The sequence below is a fragment of the Dromiciops gliroides genome, chromosome 5 (assembly GCF_019393635.1).
Source record: "Dromiciops gliroides isolate mDroGli1 chromosome 5, mDroGli1.pri, whole genome shotgun sequence".
NCBI classification, from domain to species: domain Eukaryota; kingdom Metazoa; phylum Chordata; class Mammalia; order Microbiotheria; family Microbiotheriidae; genus Dromiciops; species Dromiciops gliroides.
In genome coordinates, this window is record NC_057865.1 from 289,391,922 (window position 1) to 289,413,862 (window position 21,941).

At 51.6% G+C, this 21,941-nt stretch overlaps 1 protein-coding gene across 2 annotated transcripts in view; it reads left to right on the top strand.

Moving 5' to 3' along the window:
- Positions 1-21,941, top strand: part of LOC122730033 (TRIO and F-actin binding protein) — an 87,721-nt gene that overhangs the window by 31,470 nt on the left and 34,310 nt on the right. Inside the window, exons 7-11 of one of the 2 annotated variants that reach the window (XM_043969228.1) lie at positions 27-2,051; positions 2,965-3,082; positions 6,360-7,580; positions 9,706-9,804; positions 13,430-13,567. In XM_043969228.1, the coding sequence (XP_043825163.1) occupies positions 27-2,051; positions 2,965-3,082; positions 6,360-7,580; positions 9,706-9,804; positions 13,430-13,567 (3,601 nt within the window). Of the gene's footprint in view, positions 1-26; positions 2,052-2,964; positions 3,083-6,359; positions 7,581-9,705; positions 9,805-13,429; positions 13,568-21,479; positions 21,785-21,941 lie in introns of those variants that run through there. The other variant, XM_043969230.1, reaches the window with a different exon arrangement.

Here is a 21,941-nt window from a genome sequence, read left to right on the forward strand (position 1 = left end):
CGATCCACCCAAGGGAACACCACCAGGTCTTCATCTCCCCATCGATCCACCCAAAGGGACACCACCAGGGCCTCATCTCCCCATCGATCCACCCAAAGGGACACCACCAGGTCCTCATCTCCCCATCGATCCACCCAAAGGGACACCACCAGGTCTTCATCTCCCCATCGATCCACCCAAAGGGACACCACCAGGTCTTCATCTCCCCATCGATCCACCCAAAGGGACACCATCCAACGCTCTTCTGCTCAACGGGACAACACTAGAACCTCTTCTACCCAAAGAGACAACCCCCGGGCTTCCTCTCCTGCGTGGCCCACCCCAAAGGACAATCCTCGAGCCTCTTTGAGCCAACAGGACAACCCTAGAACTCGTTCTACCCAACGAGACAACCCTAGCACCTATTCTTCCCGATCCACGCAACGGGATAATCTTCAGACTTCTTCCGGGCAACGGGATAACCCTAGAAGCTGTTCTACCCAACGAGACAATCCCCGGGCCTCCTCTCCTGCCCGAACCACCACAAAGGACAATCCTCGGCCTACTTCTACCCAGCGGGATAATCCTCGATCTTCTATTCAACGAGACAACCCTGGGTCCTCCTCTCCCACACGATCCAGCCATCGGAGCAACCCCCGGACTTCCTCTCCCCACCGCACTAATCGTGACATTCCTTGGGCTTCTTTCCCCCTTCGCCCAATCCAAAGTGATGGACCTCGGGCTTCATCTCCAGCCCGATCTAAACAAAGTGAGGTCCCCTGGGCCTCCTTTCCTCTCCGGCCAGTCCAAGGTGACAGTTCCCGGACCTCCTCTCCCACCCGCTCATCTCAACTTTCCTCTAAAACTAGCCAACGTGATACCCCAACTCGGGGTTCCAGTTGCCACAGTGGCCCTCGGAGTTCCACCCCACCTCTTTCTTCCACACGTACTGGCTCCCAGGCCTCTTCCCTCTCACGTTCTACCTCCCTTGATTCTCCTAATCCCCCCTCAGTTGTGTGCATTGGGCACCGAGATGCGCCCCGGGCATCCTCACCCCCCCGATTTTCTCAGCATGACCCATTCTCATTCTTTCCTGACCTCCATGATGATGAGAGCCAATCCCCCCATCATGAACCCCCATATATCCCTCCAGCTGTCTGCATTGGACACCGGGATGCCCCTCGGGCCTCCTCACCCCCTCGCCACTCCCAACATGACCCCTTTCCATTCCTCCCAAATACCTCAGACACTGCAGAGAGCCAATCCCCTCAACATGACCCTCCCCAGATGCCACCTCCGGTGTGCATTGGGCACCGGGATGCCCCCCGGGCCTCATCTCCCCCACGCCAGTCCCAGCAAGAGCCTTCCCTCCTCTACCAAGATCCCCCTGGAGCTAGCTCTGAGAGCCTGGCTCCCTCCACAAGCTCTGTGCATGATCCCCCCAACATGCCACCTCCTGTCTGCATTGGACACCGGGATGCCCCTCCCTTCTCTTCTCCACCACGCCACATTCAACATGACCCTTCCCTCCTTTACCAGGATGCCCCTGGGGCCAGTTCTGAAAGCTTGGCTCTCTCTATGGATTCCCAACATGACCCTCCCCAGATCCCCACTCCTGTCTGCATTGGACATCGGGATGCCCCGCGTTTTACTTCCCCACCACGCCAGGCCTACAATGACCCTTTGCTCCTTAACCAGAACCCTCCAGGTGCCAGCTCCGAGAGCCTTGCTCCCTCCATGGATTCCCTACACGATACCCTCCAACCAACCCTACATGTGTGCATTGGGCACCGAGATGCTCCACGTGCCTCCTCCCCACCCCGCCATTGGGACCCCCCAGGGGTGGCTAGGTATTCCTCCCCCCAACCAGGGCCCTCTGGTTCCAGGGGATCTGGCAATGGGGAGGGAAGACATAACTTGGAACGTGAGGAGTACACCATGTTGGCTGATCTCCCCCCACCCAAGAGGCTAAACCAGAAAGAGGCCATGGGCAAGCAGAATGGCAGTGCCAGTGACCGCACCCGCAGCCCTGGACGATCGGAGGTGGAGCGAATCTTTGGGCATGAGCGCAGGTGAGCCCTCAGGAGAGCAGGAGGCAAACGGCCCCAGGATTAACCTGACCTTTGAGGGTTCCTGCAGGGAGGGGGGGGGGCTCTCTATAGGAAGGGAAGAGAACAGCCAAAGCAGGCATTCTCAGTATGGAGAATGGAGCCAGTGGTGGTGGGTATCCTGTACCCAGGCTGGAGGGTACCAGAAAACGTCTGAAGCTATGGAAATGAAATCTCAGAGATAAATACAAAATCTTCCTCTTAGATCCAAAAAATCAACAAGATGGAAGGAGAGAAAGGGAGAGAAGGAGAGATTGAGGAAGAGAGGAGAGGGAGGGAGGGGAGAGGAGGGAGTGAGGAGGGAAGGGGAGAGGGGATAGAGACAAGGAAAGAGGGAGGTATCGTGTGTTTTAGTGCATGGCAATTGTAGTTAGCATGAGGATAATAATAGCTAGCATTTATAGAGCACCTACCATGGGCTCTTTACAAATATTATCTCATTTGTTCTCAACAACCCTGGGAGGGAGATGCTGTTCTTATCCCCAATTTATAGTTGAGGAAACTGAGGCAGTCAGAGGTTCAGTAATTTGTCCAGGCCCACACAGCTAGTAAATGTCTGAGGTCAGAGAACTCAGGCTTTCCCGATTCCAGGACCAGAAGCCTATGTGTCAAGACAGCCCTAAAGGCTGACTCAGTGCCACCTTTAAAGAGCAGACCCCCCACCCCCTGCTCAGACCTGTGTGAACGCCAGGGGCTCCTTTTGGCTCTGATCACACAGCCTTGGCATCAGAACCTTAAAGAGCCACTGACTGCCCCCTAATGGAAGCTAGATTGAGGTCACTGAGAAGTAGGGAGCTTAGAAGGGTGAGGTAGAGAGGAGGGAAGGGAAGAGGGTCCCGGGGAAACTTCAGAGATGGTGGTTCCCCTTGGTTTGCAGGAAGTCTGAAGCCCTGGAGACATATCAGGCACTGGAAGCTGGCAGGTCACAGAGAGGTGGTGGGCGATCATCCGGGCAGCTCCAGCGCAGACAGTCCAGCCCAGCCCTGTGCAGAGAGGTGAGCTCTTGTCCAGCCCACATTTGCTCCTCATAGCATCACCAAGGCAACCAGTATAATCCCTGCTCTCCCAAGGATGGAGGTGGGGGATGGGGGGGGGTGGGGGAAGGGGTGACCTGGAGACATTTCCAGTGATTTCTGTGGAGGTAAGGGGAATCACTACTCTCTCTTGTTTTTCCATGGGCTACCTATGTATGGCCTCTTCCTTCACATGGTGCCTGAGTTGTAGTGTGGCCAGACTTTGGGAGCCCCTGGGGCAGCCGGGGTGGGGATGGGGCTCTGACAAGGCCCCTCCCTCCCCATGGGTAACCAGAGCTAGCTGGGTTCTGACCACTAAGTCTTCTTAGATGGGGAGGAGCCTTCAATAGCTATACCTATGACCCCATCTCCTAGCCTCCTCTGGCCAGTGGTTCTAGATTCTTACCTGGTCTAGACCCTCTCACTCTCCTGGCCAGGGGTTCCCTCATGGTGGGAGCCACATGATGAAAGAGAGAAAAATCATCACAAGATGGAGACCTCTTAGAGTCAGAGAGCCCTGTTTCCCATGAAACTTCTTGACCTTTGAGGCTGAAATGGATGGGGGCCCCATTCACCTGTTTGATCCCAAATACAGAGCCATGAGCTCTAATGGCTCCCCTTTAGGTGCTCAGTGGCAGGATCCCAGTGGCCTTCAGATCAAACCCTACAGACCACCAGCCTTGATAAAATTTAATTTAGAGTTTTAGTTTTAATTTTAATTTAGGAGTAGGGAAGATGAAGATTCAAATCTTGCCTCTGCTTCTTGCCAGTTGTGTGACCCTGCTGGGGTCACTTAAACACTTAGTGTTGGTTCTCAAAAGTGTGGTTTTGGGGACTCTTGCGGGTCCATGAGACCCTGTCAGGTGATCCTCAAGGACAAAATGACTGTCGTCATCATCATAAGATGGCTTCATTTCTATACAGTAAATAACAGTAGCCCATGTAAACAAAAGCTCTTGGGGGGGGGTCCTCAGTAATTTTAAGAGTGTAAAAGGGGCCCAAGACCCCAGAGTTTGAGAACCATTGTTCTAAGCACTCTTAACAAGTTGCAGAGAGGGGACCTATCTTCTCTGTGTTAGCATTGGAAGGTGGCATTTCTCTGTATTGATAGATGGAGTTTCCTCACTGGATAGTTAGTTCTCTATACCAGGAAAATCACAGTCCCTCTCATTATCCTAAATTAAAATAAAAATTAAAGTTAGCTCTCATCAAATATCTAAGAAGATGACCCAGAGGCTGGAACAGTACACCAGAAGCTTGGCAAGCTTCAATACACTACAAATACAGGCTTCAAACTACCAGGAGAACTCAGCAAACGAACAGTATGGGAACTACAGCGTGACCCCAGACACAATGGTTGCTCACAGTCGCCCAGAGGTACCATTGATCCAACAATAAAATATAAAGACAGTCACCCTACCCAAGACTCGATCTCCAAACTGCATGGGATGAAAAGTTTTCGAAATACAGACCTGGCCAAAGAAAGCAAACGAATATTGGATCAGGAGGTGGTGCAACGTCATCCTGAGTCATCCTGTCTGTGTACTTTCAGTGAAGATGAGCTGACATCTCCGTATTCTCACTCGCTTACAAATAACAGCCATTTTATCCTCAGGGCGTTTGTCCACAGAATATTAGGCACAAAAGAACGCTAACAGCACAGCAACTTGTCCCAGCATATTTTCTAGGTGAGCCTCATTGAAAAAGAATGAGACAATGATGAAAATTCACATGGTGTGATGGATAAGAGAGGCAGCCTTGAAACGAGAGTAACCTGGCTTCTGACACATCCTGGTGATGTGAGCCCAGATGATTCACTTGACTGCTCAGTGCTCCCAGGTAACTCCCTAAAACTCTAAATTGCAAAAAGGATGCCTATCTATATTGGAAGAAAGAGTTTCCTCCCCTGGGAGTCCCCTATAACTTGTGCTGACATCACAAGTCCAGTCCCTAACTCTAATAATCACATTCAATATCAAAGAATAGTAGGAGAATGAATGACTTATCCCAGGACCATTTCTGTCTGAACTCAATTGAAAAATAAGGTGATGATGAAGAAGATGATGGTGGTAATATCAATGATGATAACTGACTTTCTGTAGTTAAAATCTACAAAGCCTTTGGGACCCTCTCTAATTTGAGCCCCCCAAACAACCCTGTGAGTCAGGGACTTTGTTTATCACGATCATCTTCACAGGGCACTCCTCAGTGAGGAAATTCCCTCCTCTAATGCAGGTCAGCACTTTTTTCTGTGGTTTATAGTCTTTGGAGTTGTCTGGGGCTCAGAGAGATTAACTAACTTGCCTAGAGTCATACTTGAACTAATCAAATCTTTCAGTCACTCCATCAACAAGCATTTATTAAACTCCTGATGAGTCCCAGACACTGTCCCAGGTGTTGCCGATAGAAGTACAAAGAATGAAATATTCCTCACTTGAAAAGACCTTCCTGGCTTTGTCCATCATACCACATATGGCTATGGGTATTAAAATACCCATTTTATAAATGAGGACACCGAGGATCAAATGCATGGAGTCACTTGTCTAGGATCACCCAACTAGGAAGGAGGTGAGGTAGAATTTGAACCTGGATCTCTGATGTCAAGGTCTGATTCCCATCCCTCTGCCCAAGGTCACATAGCTTTTAAATGGTAAAATCAGGATTTGAACCTAGATCCTGTGAGAGCCTGTATCCTGCACCTGAAAGGGCTACATTCAGGGCTTCTCTTCTGACCAGGGGTTCTTGATTATTTCTTTCTGCTATGCACCCCTTGGACAGTCTGTTGAAGCCTTCTCAGAATCATGTTCTTAAATGCACAAAATAAAATATGTAAGATTGCCAGTTATATTGAAATGCAATTAGAAAAAATAATTTTTAAAATGAGTTCACAGAGGGGCAGCTAGGTGGCACAGTGGATAAAGCACCAGCCCTGGATTTGGGAGGACCTGAGTTCAAATCCGGCCTCAGACACTTAACACTAGCTGTGTGACCCTGCGCAAGTCACTTAACCCTCATTGCCCCTCAAAAAAAAAAGAGTCCATAGAGTTCCAGTTAAGAACCCCTCTCCAGACTCAGTGCTCTGCCCCACCCCCACCCCCTTGCAGGGTTTGAGCCAGTCTGGGTAACCTGGCTGAGTGGTGGCTTCTTTGCAGTCTATGCCTTGCCAAGATACCAGTCTCCGAGCCCTCAGCCTGGAGAAGGGCCATTTGTCTTTGTCTGTGGTGCCCATGTCTCACCTGCCCTTTCGCCTCACCCTCAGGTGACCCAGAAGCCCCCCCAGCCTTCAGAACAGGCCTGGAGGGGCCGAGCGGAGCCTCCTCACACCAAGAGCCCAGAGAGACGTCCCGAGGGAGACCGGCGGACCAAGGGAGGCTCCGCACCCCCCAAGAATCTGGTCAAACTCCCTGAGAGGGAGTGCCGAGCCCGGGGCCAGCTCATGCACTCCAGGAGCCTAGACATCCCCGCTGAGAACAATCGGCCCACACAGAGACAGCCTCTAGGCCTGAGGCACTTGGGAAGGTCAATGGAGGAAGAGTGGGGGCCTCCCGAGGAAACCTCTACCCCCAGGTCTCCCAGGAGACACATGGAGAGGGACTGGGGTGGGCCCCCCCAGGCTTATTCAGAGGCGGGGCTGGAGAGGGACTGCAGGAGTCACCAGGGCCATTCCTGCACCCGTGCTCTGGACATATACCCGGACAGTGAGTGGAGAGGCCCCACCAAAGAGATTGTGGGCTGCTGGCGGACGCTAGCTGAGCAAGTCTGCTGTCGGCGGCTAGAGAGGCTCCGGCAGAGCGGGCAGCTGGCGGACTGGGAAGAATTGCCCCAGCCCAGGAGGTCCGAGTGGGACTGTGGCGGCCTGGGCGAGCTCACCCCGCCCCCTGTTCCAGAGAGGCCCACCAAGGTGTCCTGGGGGAGCCTGGGAGAGCTCTCCCATTCTCGGAGGCCAGAGAGAGCAGATGAGATGGCCTGGGGGGGCCTAGGGGAGCTGCCCCTCCCTCGGAGACCCGAGAGACCCTTGGACGTGGACTGGAGGGACCTGGGAGAGCTCTCTCATCCTCCTGTGAGCACTAACTGGGCAAGCCTTGGGGAGCTGCTCAGACCCAGAAGCCCAGATTCATGCCGAGGCATTGAGTGGGGAGCCCAGGGGGAGCCTGTGTTTACCGAGAGAGCCTGGCCGGACAAGGGGGAGGCCAGGCCCCCCAAAGGCACAGAGGAGGCCCCGGAGCGAGAGTGGCCAAGCGCCTCCGAGCCTGCAGGGCTGGTGATCCGTGACAGGCAGGCAGAAATGAATGGGTATGGTCCCGGGGAGCGCCTCCTGAGCCCCATTCCTTCAGTGGAGGAAAATGGGCCTGAGCTGGCACAGCCAATCGGCTCAGCCCCGTGGCCAAAGACAAAAGCGGAGACCTGCCTGAGGGCCTTGGAGGAGGAGGAGGACAAGATGGCAAACAACCCAGCCCTGGGACCCCACCCAACTGAGGAGGTAAGCCAGAGAACATCAGGGCAGGAGCCCTTCGTCAGACCCTTCACCCAAACCCATTTCCCACCCAAGGGCTCTTCTAGAGCCCCCAAGCCATGGCTACGGTGCTAATAATTTAATTGAGTGGCCTGGAGTAAGTCACTGTCCCATCCCGTGCCTCAGTTTCCCTCTCTGGGCACTATGGGTTTATGATTGTAACACATCACCCTCCTCCCCACCCTGAGGCCAAATTAGCATACCTTTGATACTTTGTTTTCCTTCAGTTCAACAAAAATGTCTGTTAACATTTTTCAAAATGTATAATGGCTAGCTTTGGGGTTTTACATCACCTTATTTTACCGGCCACTAGGTGGCACAGTGGACCAGCCTCAAACGACTAGCTTACTAGCTCTTTGACCCTGGGCAACTCACTTAACTCATCTGCCTCAGTTTCCTCAACTGTAAATTGAAGATAAGAGCAGCACCTACCTCACAGGGTTGTTGTGAGGATCGAATGGGATGATATTTGTGAAGTGCTTCGAATAGGACCTGACACATATTAGGCACTTAATAAATGTTTGTCTCCTTCCCTAAATCGATCCCTTCCTCTCCCCCTCACTAGAGCCATCCCTTGGAGTAAAGAAGACAAAACTCAATCCAGCACATCACGACACACCAACACAACCCAATCTGATGGTGTATCCAGTGTTCCACACCCATAGGCTCCCCCCTTGACAGAGAAGGCTGCTTTTTCTCATCTCTTCAGGGTCAGGGTGGATCATTATAATTACACAGGATTCATTTTCCTAAGAAATATTTATTAAGTGCTTACTGTGTGCTAGGTACTGAGTGCGCAGACCCAAAGGAAATTGTCCCTCCCCCCCACACACACCTTTGAGTTGCTGTATTCTGCTAGGGAGATACCACATGTATATGAGTAAGTAAATGTGAGGTTTATTATAAGTCATTTGGAGAGGGTGGTAATTACTGGGAGAGGAGGGGACCCGGAAGGGCCCAGGTAGCTCGTGGGTGCTGCAGTGGAGGGAGCTATGAGTATACTCCTGACATGGAAGGTCGGCCCAGGCACGTGAGGATTAAGGGGTGAAGGAACTAGGAGTGTGTAGCCAGGAGAAAAGGCTCAGGGGACACATCAGTTCAAGAATTTGAAAAGCTGGTTGTTCTGTGGTCCAGGGTGTGCTTTTGTTCTGTTTGACCCCCAGAGGGCAGAGCTGGGGAGGCAGAATTGTAGAAACAAGGATTTTGGCTGCACTTCAGGAAAAACAACAGGGGTCAGCTAGGTGGTGCAGTGGATAAAGCACCATCCCTGGATTCTGGAGGACCTGAGTTCAAATCCAACCCCAGACACTTGACACTTACTAGCTATGTGACTCTGGGCAAGTCACTTAACCCTCATTGCCCCGAAAAGAAAAAAAGGGGGGAAAACAACAATCAGAGCCCTCCCAAAGAGGAAGGGGTTTCCCCATGAGGTAGTAAGTTGCCCATCACTGGAGGTTATCCAAGTGAAGGCTGGATAGACCACTTAGCAGAGATGTACTGGGGGTTCTCAGCAGGTTACACAGGATTCAGTGACCACCAAGATCCCTGGCAGCATCAAGTCTGTGGTTCCTTGAAATGCAGCTGCCTTGAGATTTTGTCAGCATGATTCCTCAAGAGCACCTCGGAAAATAAAAGAACACACTCCAAGGCATTCCTAGTAAACAATGTTTAAGGCTCTGCTCATAATCCTCCAGTGATGGGGAGCTCACTACCTCCCAAGGCAGCCCATCCCACAGTAGTCATGGTTAGGTAGAGTTTTCTTACCTCAAGTGTAGTGGGGCCTGGAGGGAGGGGCTGGGAAGGGAGAGAGGGAGGGAGAGAGACAGAGAGAGAGAGAGAGTATCAGGCCCTTTTTACTGATGACAAAACCAAGGATCACAGGTTTGTAGAGTTAGAGCAAGAAGATCATCTAATACAACCCCTCATTCAACAGATAGGGAAACTGAGTCTTGAAGACACAGACTAAAAACTCAAGGGAAATAAGTAGGAGCCATCCAGTGGACCAGTGACCATAGCTGCTTCTGCCCCTGCCTAGTCAGGCTGGGAGAACAGAACAAAATCCCTGGCCTGACACGCTTTCTCCCCTTATTAGCCCGAAGCAGATGGCAGCACCCTCCCAGAGCCTGGACATCCAGGAGCAGCCACGGGCCAAGAGACGTCCCTGATAACTGACCAGGAAGAGGCTGACACGGTAGTTGGGGCCCCGGCTACGGGAGGGGAGCAGAGCAGAGACATGGGTTGGAGGCAGCACCAGGTCCTTCTGGACAGGGATTCTTACTCTGGGCCCCACGCTTTTGAAAAATATTTTAATAATTATATCTCAATACCATTTGTTTGCTTTGAATTCCCAAGTATTTTATACACATAAAAACCCGATTCTGAGAAGGCAGCCAGAGGCAGACACTGTCCAAGGGATCCCTGCTGCCCAAGAGGTTAAGGGCCCCTGGTCCGGATGGATGGGGTAGGTAGGGTGCAGGTCAGCCCCACCAAGGCCACGATGTCACCAGATGATACAAAGGGGCCAGGGGCCACTCTGGACAGGACACTAGGTTTGGGGTCAAACAATGGACCTGGTCCGTCCCCCCCCCACCCCCCCCCCCCGCCCCAGCTCAGCTTCTCACTCCTGGTATAGCCTCGGGCAGCTCACTCCCCTCTCTGTGCCTCAGTTTCCTCCTCTGTCCAATGAGGGCTTGGGCCCAGCAGCTCTAAGGTTCCTTCTAGCTGGAGATCTGGGTCCCCGTGGCTCTTGTGAAGCTTCAGCCACCACTTGTTTAAATGTGTGCAGAGCCTAGTGCTAGGGGCGGGTGCAGAGACAAAGTTCAGGTAAGACTCCATCCTCTCCCCCCATGTAGCTTATGGTCTCCAGGGTCTGTGAGCTTTTCCTGAGCTCATCAAGGTTTGGCGACAGTGACCTTCAGAAGGGAGGACTGCTCCCCCACCTTCCTGCTGGGATCACCTGCATTGCTAGGACAGAGCAGGGGACAGCCAGACCGGACAGGGCAAGGGGGAACCCCCAGCTTGGCCCCAGAACTAGCTGGTGGGGCCTTGGGCACAGCTCTTCACTTGCCCTGTCCTTTTAAGTATAAAGTCTTGAAGTAGTTGGCCTCTAAGCACCCTCCCAGCTCTGACATCCCCTGTTCTAGAGATCTTCCCAGCTCTGACATTCCATGTGCTAAGGACTCTCCTAGCTTTGACATCCCCTGTTCTAAGACTCCTCCCAGCTCTGACATTCCATGTGCTAAGGACTCTCCTAGCTTTGACATCCCCTGTTCTAAGACTCCTCCCAGCTCTGACATTCCATGTGCTAAGGACTCTCCTAGCTTTGACATCCCCTGTTCTAAGACTCCTCCCAGCTCTGACATTCCCTGTTATAAGGGCCCTCCCAACTCTGGCATCCCTTGTTCTAAGGATACTCCCAGCTCTGACATTTCCTGTTGTAAGGGTCCTCCCAACTCTGGCATCCCTTGTTCTAAGGATCCTCCCAGCTCTGACATTTCCTGTTTTAAGGGTCTTCCCAACTCTGCCATTCCTTGTTCTAAGGATCCTCTCAGCTCTGACATTCCCTGTTCTAAGGGCCCTCCCAACTCCGGCATCCCTTGTTCTTTTTTTTGTTTTGTTTTTTTGTTTTGTTTTTGTTTTTGTTTTTGTTTTGTTTTGTTTTTTCAGGGCAATGAGGGTTAAGTGACTTGCCCAGGGTCATACAGCTAGTTAAGTGTCAAGTGTCTGAAGCTGGATTTGAACTCGGGTCCTCCTGAATCCAAGACCAGTGCTTTATCCACTGCACCACCTAGCTGCCCCAGCATCCCTTGTTCTAAGACATCTCCCAGCTCTAACATTCCATGTTCTAAAGGACCTCCCAGCTCCGACATTTTCTGTTCTACAACCCTCCTCTCACCACTCTCCCCACCCCAAGTCATGATGTTCTTCATTCTAACATTCTCCCTCCCAGCTCTGACTTTCTTTACTTCTCACTCCATCCTTCTGCCCTGGACTCCCCGACATCCTCTTTTGTCCTTCGTGGTTATTGCTTCACACTTCCTGGGGCCTACTTTTTTGCTAGGCCCCAGTGCAAGAACCCCAGTGAGAGGTGAGCTCCCTATCCTGCAGAATCATGCTCAAGGGGTCGAAGATGGGCTGGGGAGAGGGTGACACCTGGGAAGAACAGTGCCCAGAGACAGAGGGAGCCCTCTCCTTCCTTCCCACCCTTCCCCAAAAGAGCTACTCTGGCTCCCCTAAGAAGGACTCCTCTCAAAAAGGAAAAGAAACAATCTCACTGGGAAGGGGAGAACCCTTCTGTCAGCTTCCATTGACTGGATGGGAGAGTGGATAGAACTCAGCACCTATAGTCAGGAAGGCCCAAGTTCAGATCCCATCTCAGATACTGACTAGCTATGTGACCCTGGACAAATCACTTATAAAACCTCTCTTAACCCCAGTTTTCTCAACTTTAAAATGGGGATAATGATAGCTCCTACCTCCCCAGGCTGTTATGAGGCTCAAATGAGATAACATGTAAAGCATATATATGTATGTATGTATGTATGTATGTATGTATGTATGTATGTATGTTATTATCATTATTACAGCTTAAGATTCACAAAGGCCTCCTCTTCCTAACACCCTAGGCTGTATACAAGTTAAGGGAATAGTTGGCCATGGTGGCATACAACCATAACCCCTGCTGCCCTTCAGGGAAACTGAAGCTGTCTCTCCAGAGCTGGGAAGTTGTGAGCTTCAGTAGGCCCAGGTGGCTGGGAGTCTGCCCCACATCTGGCACCAATGTGTTGTGGGTGATGGGAGGGGGGACCAGGTTGCCCAAGGAGGAGTGAAGTGGCCCACCTTGGAAACAGTGGAGGTCAAGGCATCTGTGCTGCTGAGAGAAGAACTGGGCCACTGCACGTCCAGCCTGAGTGACATGGGGAGACCCAGTCTTAGAAATAGACAGAGATAAAGACAGAAAGAGAGAGAATAAAGGGAAGGATCTGTGATTTTACTAACTTGGGAATTCCTACTTCTAGCCCACCTAAGACTTAGTAGAACAATTCTAGTGCTAGAAAGGACTTCCAAGGGCACTTACCACAGTGCTGGGCACCACTTAGTAGGTGCTTAATAAATGTTTATTGATTGAACTCAGGACTTCCTGATTGCAAACCCACTGAGCCATCCCTTGGCTATCAGACCAGGAGGTCTCTCCATTCCTCCCCCAGAATCCAGCCTGTGGCTTCATGGGATCATTTCCCTGCCCCCCTCCCCACTATCTCCTACCTTTTTGCTGATGCCTGAAATTCCACTGCCTGACATTCCGATTCAGTCATCTGGCTTAATTAAGCCTGAGCCCTTGTACATGATACATTCTCCACCATTTATAGGGGTAAGGACTAGACTTGGGATTTCTTCCATGAAGGAAACTTCCAAGTCTCCTTCTGCCATTGCAGGTTGCCACTCTCTCTTCCGCTTAGAAGCTTAAAGCCTGGGGAACTAAGAGATTAAGCCAAGGGTAACACAGCTGATATGTAACAGCATCAGAACCTGAATTCAGGTCTTCCTAGCTTGAAAGCCAACTCTATCCACCATGCTCCACTCCTCAGTCATTTATACCATAGTGTAAAGGACTGCACTAGCACGTATCTCAGAACAGGTTTTCACTTGGTTGTATGGACTGAGAGGAAGCTCTTGAGGATCTCAAGTATTTTGGAGGAGCAGAAAAGGAGACTTCCCTTCCTCTCCCATTTTTGCCAAGGGCCTCCCCTGCCCCTGCCCCACAGCAGAGACCAATAGAGCAGGTGCCTTTGAACCAACTGGACCCTGTTTGACAGGCAGACCACGTCCAAAGGAAGGGAAAGGCCGCAAGCCCCATCAAGGGCCGACTGGTGACTTCATGGCGCATGCCCGGAGACCAGCCCACGCTGTTCAACCCGTTCCTGATTTCCCTGGGGGTTCTCAAGTGGCGAAGGGTAGGCTGGCCTGGGAAGGATGGGAGGGGATGGAGCAGGGAGGGGAGCAAAGGGGAACTGGAAGAGGGAATGTCTGGGCCCCCAGCATAACATTGACACTGCAAGCCCGGCTCCGCCGAGCAGCAGAGGCTTCAACATTGTCAGTGCTTTAGGGATCCTTGAGAGCAAGATTTCATTCAGTCACAGGCCAGACTGGATGCCAGGCACCCTAGAACTGGAGTCAGAGGCCCTGGACTCCACTCCTGGATGGGCAGCTTACTCCCTGTGCAACCTGGGGCTGGGCCAGGGGAAAAGCACTGAAATTCTCAGTTCTGAGATTCTGCCAGGGCCCATTGGGAGTCTTCCCCTAGGGTTTATTCCCTCCCTCCTCCCTTGCCTCCCAGGTAGGGGTATAGAGAGGGGGGAAGGGAGGGGATGTACCAAACCTGCTGACCTCTTGGCACCCAGAGGCCTTCACCCTTTCCTCCAGCCAGGGAAGGCCAAGCTGAGGGGTCTGGATGGGGGAGGGCAGAGAAGGCAGGGAGGCTGGGCTGGGGGTGGGGAGGGGGAGGGGGCAGACTCCAACCTGGGCCAGGGCCAGTTGCATAGACATCTGGCATTACACAAACATCTGGCCTTACGTAATCGTTCCTGCTCAGGGAAGGCTGCAAATACTCAAAATGGACGGTTTGGAGCGGCCTTGAGGGAGGAGACGGACAGGCCAGCGTTGTGGAGGTTTTTTATTTTATTTCTTGTCCTCATTAGAAAAGGAGGGGGAGCAGGCTGGTTTCGGGGCAGATGTTCGGGCCCTGCTGGGCCAAGCCTGGGCGGTTATCTATTGGGTGATGACAGAACTCTGTGTCCCTAGACCCCTTCTCCATTGGCCTGGATTTAAAGTCCCTCCCCAGCCTTTTTGGATAAGGTGTTCAAGGCCTTTTTTTTTTTTTTTTTAGTGAGGTAATTGGGGTTAAGTGACTTGCCCAGGGTCACACAGCTAGTAAGTGTTAAGTGTCTGAGGCCAGACCTGAACTCAGGGACTCCTGACTCCAGGGCCGGTGCTCTATCCACTGTGCCACCTAGCTGCCCTCAAGGCCTTTAATGAGCAAATATGTTACTGGGAAGAACCAGGCATAAAAAACCTTAGGAAAGGACAGCAGGGACTGGGGCAGGTTGGGGTTGATGGAGGCTAGTGAGTGGAAGATGGAGAGGAGGAAGAGGCAGATCCCCGGGCCTCAGATCTCCATTTGGAAGCCCCTCATTTGGCAGAGAGGCCCAAGAAAGCCAAGGCCCCAGGGGACGATTGTAACTGTCCATGGTGGTGAGATTTGAATGCAGGTCTTCAGGTTTCAGAGGCAGCCAAGGGTTTTACAGTTCTGGGATGACATCCGCCCCTCAGGGAATAGAGCTGATTGAGTTGGCTAACAGGCTAAACAGGGCGGGTGCCTTCTTAGCCTCAGAGGATGCCAGAGCTAGAAGGGAATGGAGAAGTCACGGCCTTTACCCCTCCCCACTTACAGAAGGGGAAACTGAGGCCCAGATGGGGTTCAGACCTCCAGGCCAGGGTGTTCAGGGTCTGTTCCTTGACCTATGAGGAAATAACCCTAAGGTGAAACTGAAAAGGCCTAGTTTCTGGTACCAGCTCAAGCACTCAGTAGTTGAACAAACATAGGCAATCTCACCTCCTCCTTTGTGGGCCTCTGTTTCCTCCTCTGTGAAATGGGAGATGACAGGATCCCAGGCACAGAGCTAGTAGGTCCAACCCCCTCATTTTACAGGAGAGGAAACTGAGACACAGGGAGGGAAGAGACTTGACCAAGGTCACACAGGGAGGGAACATCTGAGGTGGGATCTTGTAGAGGGGTCCCAAACATGCCGATGGGGGAACTGCTTTCCCATTCTTAGGCTCCCATGCAGCTGGGCCAGATCCCTGCTCTAGCCTTCCCAGCTCCCATGCTCCTGGGGCCTGGGCTCCCAGATGACAGGGGGCCTAGGGTTTGCTCCCCCATCCAGAGAAGCTTAGCTTAGCAGTTGGCTGGAGGAGACCTTAGGGGTCCCATAATCTCCTCACCCCAGCAGCCGCCAAATAGTCATGATTCGAATCCAGATCCATGAACTTTAAGGAACCTAGTTTTTTCATTGTGCCCACACATCCCTTATACTGTCAGGCTGCCTGCAGAAGCTCATAAACAGAGCTGCCCTTTACTTCTCCCAGCCCATGACATAGCTGGGAACCCCCGACAACCATTTCCCCTCCAAGGGCCTCAGCTTTCTCACTGTAGAATGAAGAAGTTGTACTGTGGTCTATAAGGGCCCTCCTGGCCCTGACATCCCCAGTTCTAAGGCCCCTCCCAGCTCTGACATCCCCTGTTCTAAGCTCCCCCCACCCAGCCCTGACATCCTCTGTTGTTGGTTTTTTTTGTGGGGCAATGAGGGTTAAGTGACTTGCCCAGGGTCACACAGCTAGTGTCAAGTGTCTGAGGTTGGGTTTGAAGTCATGTCCTCTTGAACCCAGGGCCAGTGCTTTATCCACTGCGCCACCTAGCTGCCCCCCATCCCCTGTTCTAAGGCCCCTCTCAGCTTTGACCTTCCCTGTTCTAAGGCTGACCTTGTATGTGTGGAATGGCACATATAGCCCTGGACATGGGAGTGGAGAGACTTGGGTTCAAATCCAGCCTCTGACCAGCTGTGCCACCCTGAGCAAGCTGCTTAACCTCTGCTTGCCTCAGTTTCCTTTTCTGTAAAATGGAAATAATTGCACCTGCCTCACAGGGTGGTTGTGAGACTTAGCAAACCTTAAAGCAATATATACATATTGGCTTTATATGAATTGTGGTATTTTGACCCCAAATACCCTCTCTGAAATCTCCCTTCTTTGTTGCCAATTCCGCCCTCAGGAACCACACAGAACAAAGCTAATTCCCCTTCTCTTTAGCTTCAGAAAGCAGCTGTGCCCTTTCACTCCTCCTCTCCCCTTCCACCCCAGGGCTCCTCTTCATCAGGCTACATGTTCCCAGTCCCTCAGCCAGGCCTTCTGTCTCACTGACCCCCTCCCCATCCTTTGATGTTGGCTTTTATAATATAAAAGATATAAATATATTAAAAATATTTTTTAAAAATAATAGTACTTGAAGGCTTGCAGAGTGCTTTATAGGCTTCCTAGCAACCCTGGAAGAGAAGTGCAGGTGCCATCATTACATTATTATCCAGTTTTACAAATGAGGAAATTGAGGCAGATTTGCCTCATGGAGCTAGTAAATGTCTGAAGCAGGATTTTAACTCAGGTCTTCCTAACTCTATCCAGGGCACCACCTAGCTGCTCTGCAGTTTGCTATTAAAAATATGACACCAACAAGTGAGCCAGAAGTCATAAGGGCTGTGTGGAGCTGGGTCACCAGCTTCCTTATTCCTGGATGCCTTGCCTCTCAGTGCAGCCCCAAGTGCATTGGCTCTTTTGCCTTTCCCATCATACTCACATGGTGGTCCACTCAGACCCCCAGCTCTTTTTCACAGACACATGTGTGGCCATACCTCCACCCCTTTGCTTTTGTATAACTGATCTTCTTGAACTCCCTTGATGACGTTGACATTTCCCTCACATTTTCCTCACATTTCATTTTGTTAGCCTCATTCCACATCATGGCCCTTCCATCTCTCTCTCTCTCTCTCATTCTCACCTGCAGATTTGATAAACATGCCAAGCCATGGATAAAAATGCTAAACAGTACAGGTTTGCGGAAGGCATCAAGGTGGCTCAGTGGATAGAGCGCTGGGCCTGGAGTCAGGAAGACTCCTTTTCCTGAGTTTAAATCCAGCCTCAGACACTAGCTGTGTCTGAACAGGTTACTTAACCCCGCTTGCCTCAGTTTCTTTATCTGCTAAATTAGCAGGAGAAGGAAATGCAAACCACTCCAGTATCTCTGCCACAAAAACCCCAAATGGGGTCACAGAGTCAGACACAACCAAACCACAAGACTTAGTGGAGGGTAGATGCCTGCGACACTCCACTTGATGCATGCCTTCACGTCACCCAACACTAATGCCCATACTTTGGGTCCAGGCATTGAACCAGTTCTGAATCAGCCTAACTTAACTCTCCCCTCGACCTCAGCTTTTTCTTTATCTTGTCCACAAGGAGGGCCAGGGAGATTCTGACAAGGGGCATGCCTGGTCTGCCTGGTGCTTCTGGCCCACCAGGCTGGTATCCCTGTAAATCAGAGCAATTGTGGCAGGGGCAGCACGGACCCGCTGTTGCTGGAGCCACACTGAGCCTCATCCAGCAAAATCCCCTTTTCTAGGTATTCCCAGGCGTTAATGACACGGCCCAGGGGGCAGCTAGGTGGTGCAGTGGATAAAGTATTGGCTCTGGATTCAGGAGGACCTGAGTTCAAATCCAGCCTCAGACACTTGACACTTACTAGCTGTGTGGCCCTGGGCAAGTCACTTAACCCTCATTGCCCCGCAAAAAAACAAAAAACAAAACAAAAAAACATGGCCCAGACTTCTGGTAAAATCAAGGTCAGGTTCATCAGCTTACACCTGGCAGACTCCATTCCTTCCCCCTTTTGGGAAGGCAGGACATTTGTCTTTTGCTAGTCCGTGGTTCCTGTCAGCTTGTCTCTTTTAAAAACAAAACAAAACAAAATTTTGCTTTAACCAGACAAGATTTAAAGCGAGGAAGACCCCAGGAACTGAAAAGGATGGGACAGGAAATTGGGCCACTCTGTTCACTGATGGGTATTAGGAGAGGAGGCCTTCCTCACTCCTCCAGACTCACTGATGATCCCATTCCCCAAACCTGGGATGCAGTATTCAGGGTGCCTCACTGCTCTTCACTGTCTTCCTGCTTATCTTGGGTCTCAACTCCCTCTTGGCCATTGGTAATCCGTCCTTTCTAGAGAGGTATCAGGATGCAGTGGAAAGCACTGGCTTTCGAGTCATGGGATTCAGGTTCAGATTCTGCCTCTGTAGCTATAACTTCTATGATCTTGAACAAATTACGTCACTTTTCTGGGCCTCAGTTTCTCATAGATGAAATGAGGGTGTTGGACTAAGGTGACCCCTGAGGGACCTCCCGGCTCCTAAAAAAGGAGCAAAACAGGACTGAAGGGATTCTATTATTCTTCTGGTGTTCAACATTAGTCCTGCTGCTTCTTTGATCCTTCTTCCTCACCCCCTCATAATGGTCTGGTAACCTTTAGCTTCTCTTGCCAAGTTCGGGTCCTTCCGAACTTTAGATTGATTTTTTTTTCTTTTTCGAAAGAGGCCATTCTTTGACTTCCTTCTTACCTAGTCTTAATCACTGAATGGGCATTGCCTCAGGCAAACTGAGATCCCAGAAAGACCTTTGCTTAAAAAGGCCAAGGTCCAGGGGCAGCTAGGTGGCACAGTAGATAGAGCACTGGCCCTGGAGTCAGAGTGCTTTATAGGCTTCCTAGGAGTACATGAATTCAAATCTGGCCTCAGACACTTAACACTTACTAGCTGTGTGACCCTGGGCAAGTCACTTAACCCCACTAAAAAAAAAAAAAAAAAAGGCCAAGGTCTCCCACTTCATCCTAGGCCATCTCCAGTTGTCCTGATGTATATCTTGCCACTGGACCCAGATGGCTCCGGAGGAGAGAGTGAGGCTGGTGACCTTGCACAGCCTCTGTCATTTAAATCCAATTCATTTTCAAGTCAGGACATCACCTTCCTGATGTCGTTGGTCTTCTTCCAGAACAAAGGACAAACAACAAGAAGTTAACCAGAGATTTCTCTGTGCATCCACATCTGCCTCTTTAGACAGGTCCACCTCTTTTTCCTTTTCAGTTTTTCTGTTTAGAATCTCATTCTTGAGAACTTTCCATCCTTCCTCGGATAACTTCCCCTGTAGAAGTTTGAATTTCTATCTGCCCCTTCCTTCAATTCAGCCATTCAAAATCTAGGACGTCAGGGGCAGCACCAGCCCTGGATTCAGGACAGCCTGAGTTCAAATCCGACCTCAAACACTTGACACTTACTAGCTGTGTGGCTCTGGGCAAGTCACTTAACCCTCATTGCCCCACAAAAAAAAAAAAAATCTAGGATGTCTGCCAGACCTGGCCCAACTCCCTTTCCTTCATCACAGATTCTAAGATGGGAGTGATCACTCCTCCCCAGGGTTCCCATTGTTTTTACTTTATCACCCAGTTCTTCCTTGTTGCTCAGTCAAGCCCACATTCTAGTTCCTCTCATTACTTCCCACACCTTTTGAAGGACAAGATTATAATTAAGGTAAGGCAAGAATTTATTAGCTGGTCTGGTTTTTACCAGGGAAAGAGCTATACCGGATGCTTGAATACTTGAAGTCCCCAGTTATATGTCACTCCTCTGTGCATGGCTTGTAATACCCTCCCCCCCTCCTTTTTTTTAACTCTTCATCTATTTGTTCCTTCGGTCCAGGTGGTTTATAGTATATTCTTATGACAATGCCACTTTCACTCTATCCATATATATTCCACCATGTTTACTCTCTCCCATTCCTGGATTTCCCCATCTGAGTGTATTCCCTTAATTTACCGAGTACTACATTATCCTCTCATTATTCCATGCCTTCTATAGGGCCATAGTATAGTCATGTGGTCAAATTTGCCTTCTTGCATCAGAATGTCTTAGCTCCCCTTGTGTTTTTATATAGACATTAAGGCCATGGGTCAGTGCTGATAGAAACTAAGAGCCATCATCTTTGGAATGAGGGAGGTAATAAGACCATAGATGTTTAGAAGTGGAAGGGCCCTTAAAGGTCATCTGACCCAATGACCCCGTTTTATACTTGAGGAAATCAAGGCCCAGCGAGATTAACCAGCTTGCACAGGGTCACACAGTTAGTGGTCGAGGTGGAGAGGTGGTAACTTTAAAGCCAGACAGTGACTTCTGAGTTGACGATTCTGCCTTCCTGGGCCTGGGAGTGCCCCCCTGCAGCATCGTGGTCAGCTTGACCCAGGGTTTCATTGTGATGGGGCTGAGGAAAGTCACTTTACTAAAGCAGGGCAGCCCTTCTCCAAAACTAGTCTTAAGAGTTGCCAGACTGTTCGGTTGTGCCTGACTCTGTGTGAGGCCATGGACAACGTGCATAGGGTTTTCTTGGCAAAGATGCTGGAGTGGTCTGCCATTTCTCCATTTTACAGATGAGGAACTGAGGCCAATAGGGTTTTAAGTGACTTGCCCAGGGTCACACTGTTAGTCTATGTCTGAGGCAGGATTTGAACTCAGATCTTCCTGACTCCGGGATCAGCGCTTTATCCACTTGACCACCTTGCTGCCCCTTAGAGGTTTCTAGAGGGGTTAATTGACTTGGCCAGGGTCACACAACCAGGTTTATCAGAGGTTGAAGTTAAACACTCTTCCTGGGTCTGAGCCCTTACTTCCCCTTTTTTCGGCTACTTTTGGAAGAGACCTTTCAAAGCCCGGCTCAGCCATTATTTACTCCCACTGAGCCCTGAGGCAAATTCTTTAAACCAATTCTCGCTCTGCCCTGGGAGAGATCCTTACTCAGCACACCCGGAGGAAAGCGCTTAAACTCTCAGGAGGGTCCCTAGATGAGAAAACTGAGGCTCGGGAGGTTACAGAGGCCGGTAGAAAGCGGCGGGGCGGGGGATCGGACCACCCGCTTCCCTGCCCCTTCCCGGGGCGTGCGCGCGCATGCACTGCCCGGACCCTGCCTCTCCTGTGTGGGCCCCAGGCAGTCGCGGGGATGGGAGTCACCTGTGGCCGCCTTCCTGCCTTAATCAGCCTGTGGCCCCGCCCCCACCCCAGCTGGTCTCCGGCCCCCCCTACGCCCCGCCCTTCTGCGTTCCTATTGGCTGGTAGCCCCTCCCCTCCGCCCACCCCGCCGCGGGCCCCCTCCCCCTCCCCCCTCGCGGGCTCCCCCTGCCCCCGGGCTCCCATTGGCCGCTTCGCCCGCCCTGGCCGCTGCCTGTTCGGACCGCCCCCGGCCTATTGGTCAGGCGGGATCCTCCCAGGAAGTTTGAAAAAAAAAAAAAGAGAGAAAAGAAAAGAAAAAAAGTTTTCTGGGCGGCTAGCAGAGGCTGTGGCCGAGCCTCAGAAAGGGGATAGCTGAAGGGACCCGGGTGGGCGGGCGAGGATGTTGGCCTCGGGCAACTGACCGAGGTTTGGGAGCGAACGAGCCTGCGATCGGCCCCTGCGACCCTCGGCTCTTCTTCGGTCCAGGCCGGGCTGCCCCGCCTGGGGCCCCGGGGGCCGCCCGGCTGCATGATGACGGTGAGCACCCCTTCTCCCCGGCCCCGTGAAGCCCCCCGCAGTCCCCCATTTCCTGGCGATCTCCAGCCGCGGGCGCGGGCTGGATCAGCCGTCCCAGCCCGCCCCGCTTCCCTCCCGTCCCTGAGGGGCCCCGGACGCCAAGGGGGTGGGCCAGGAT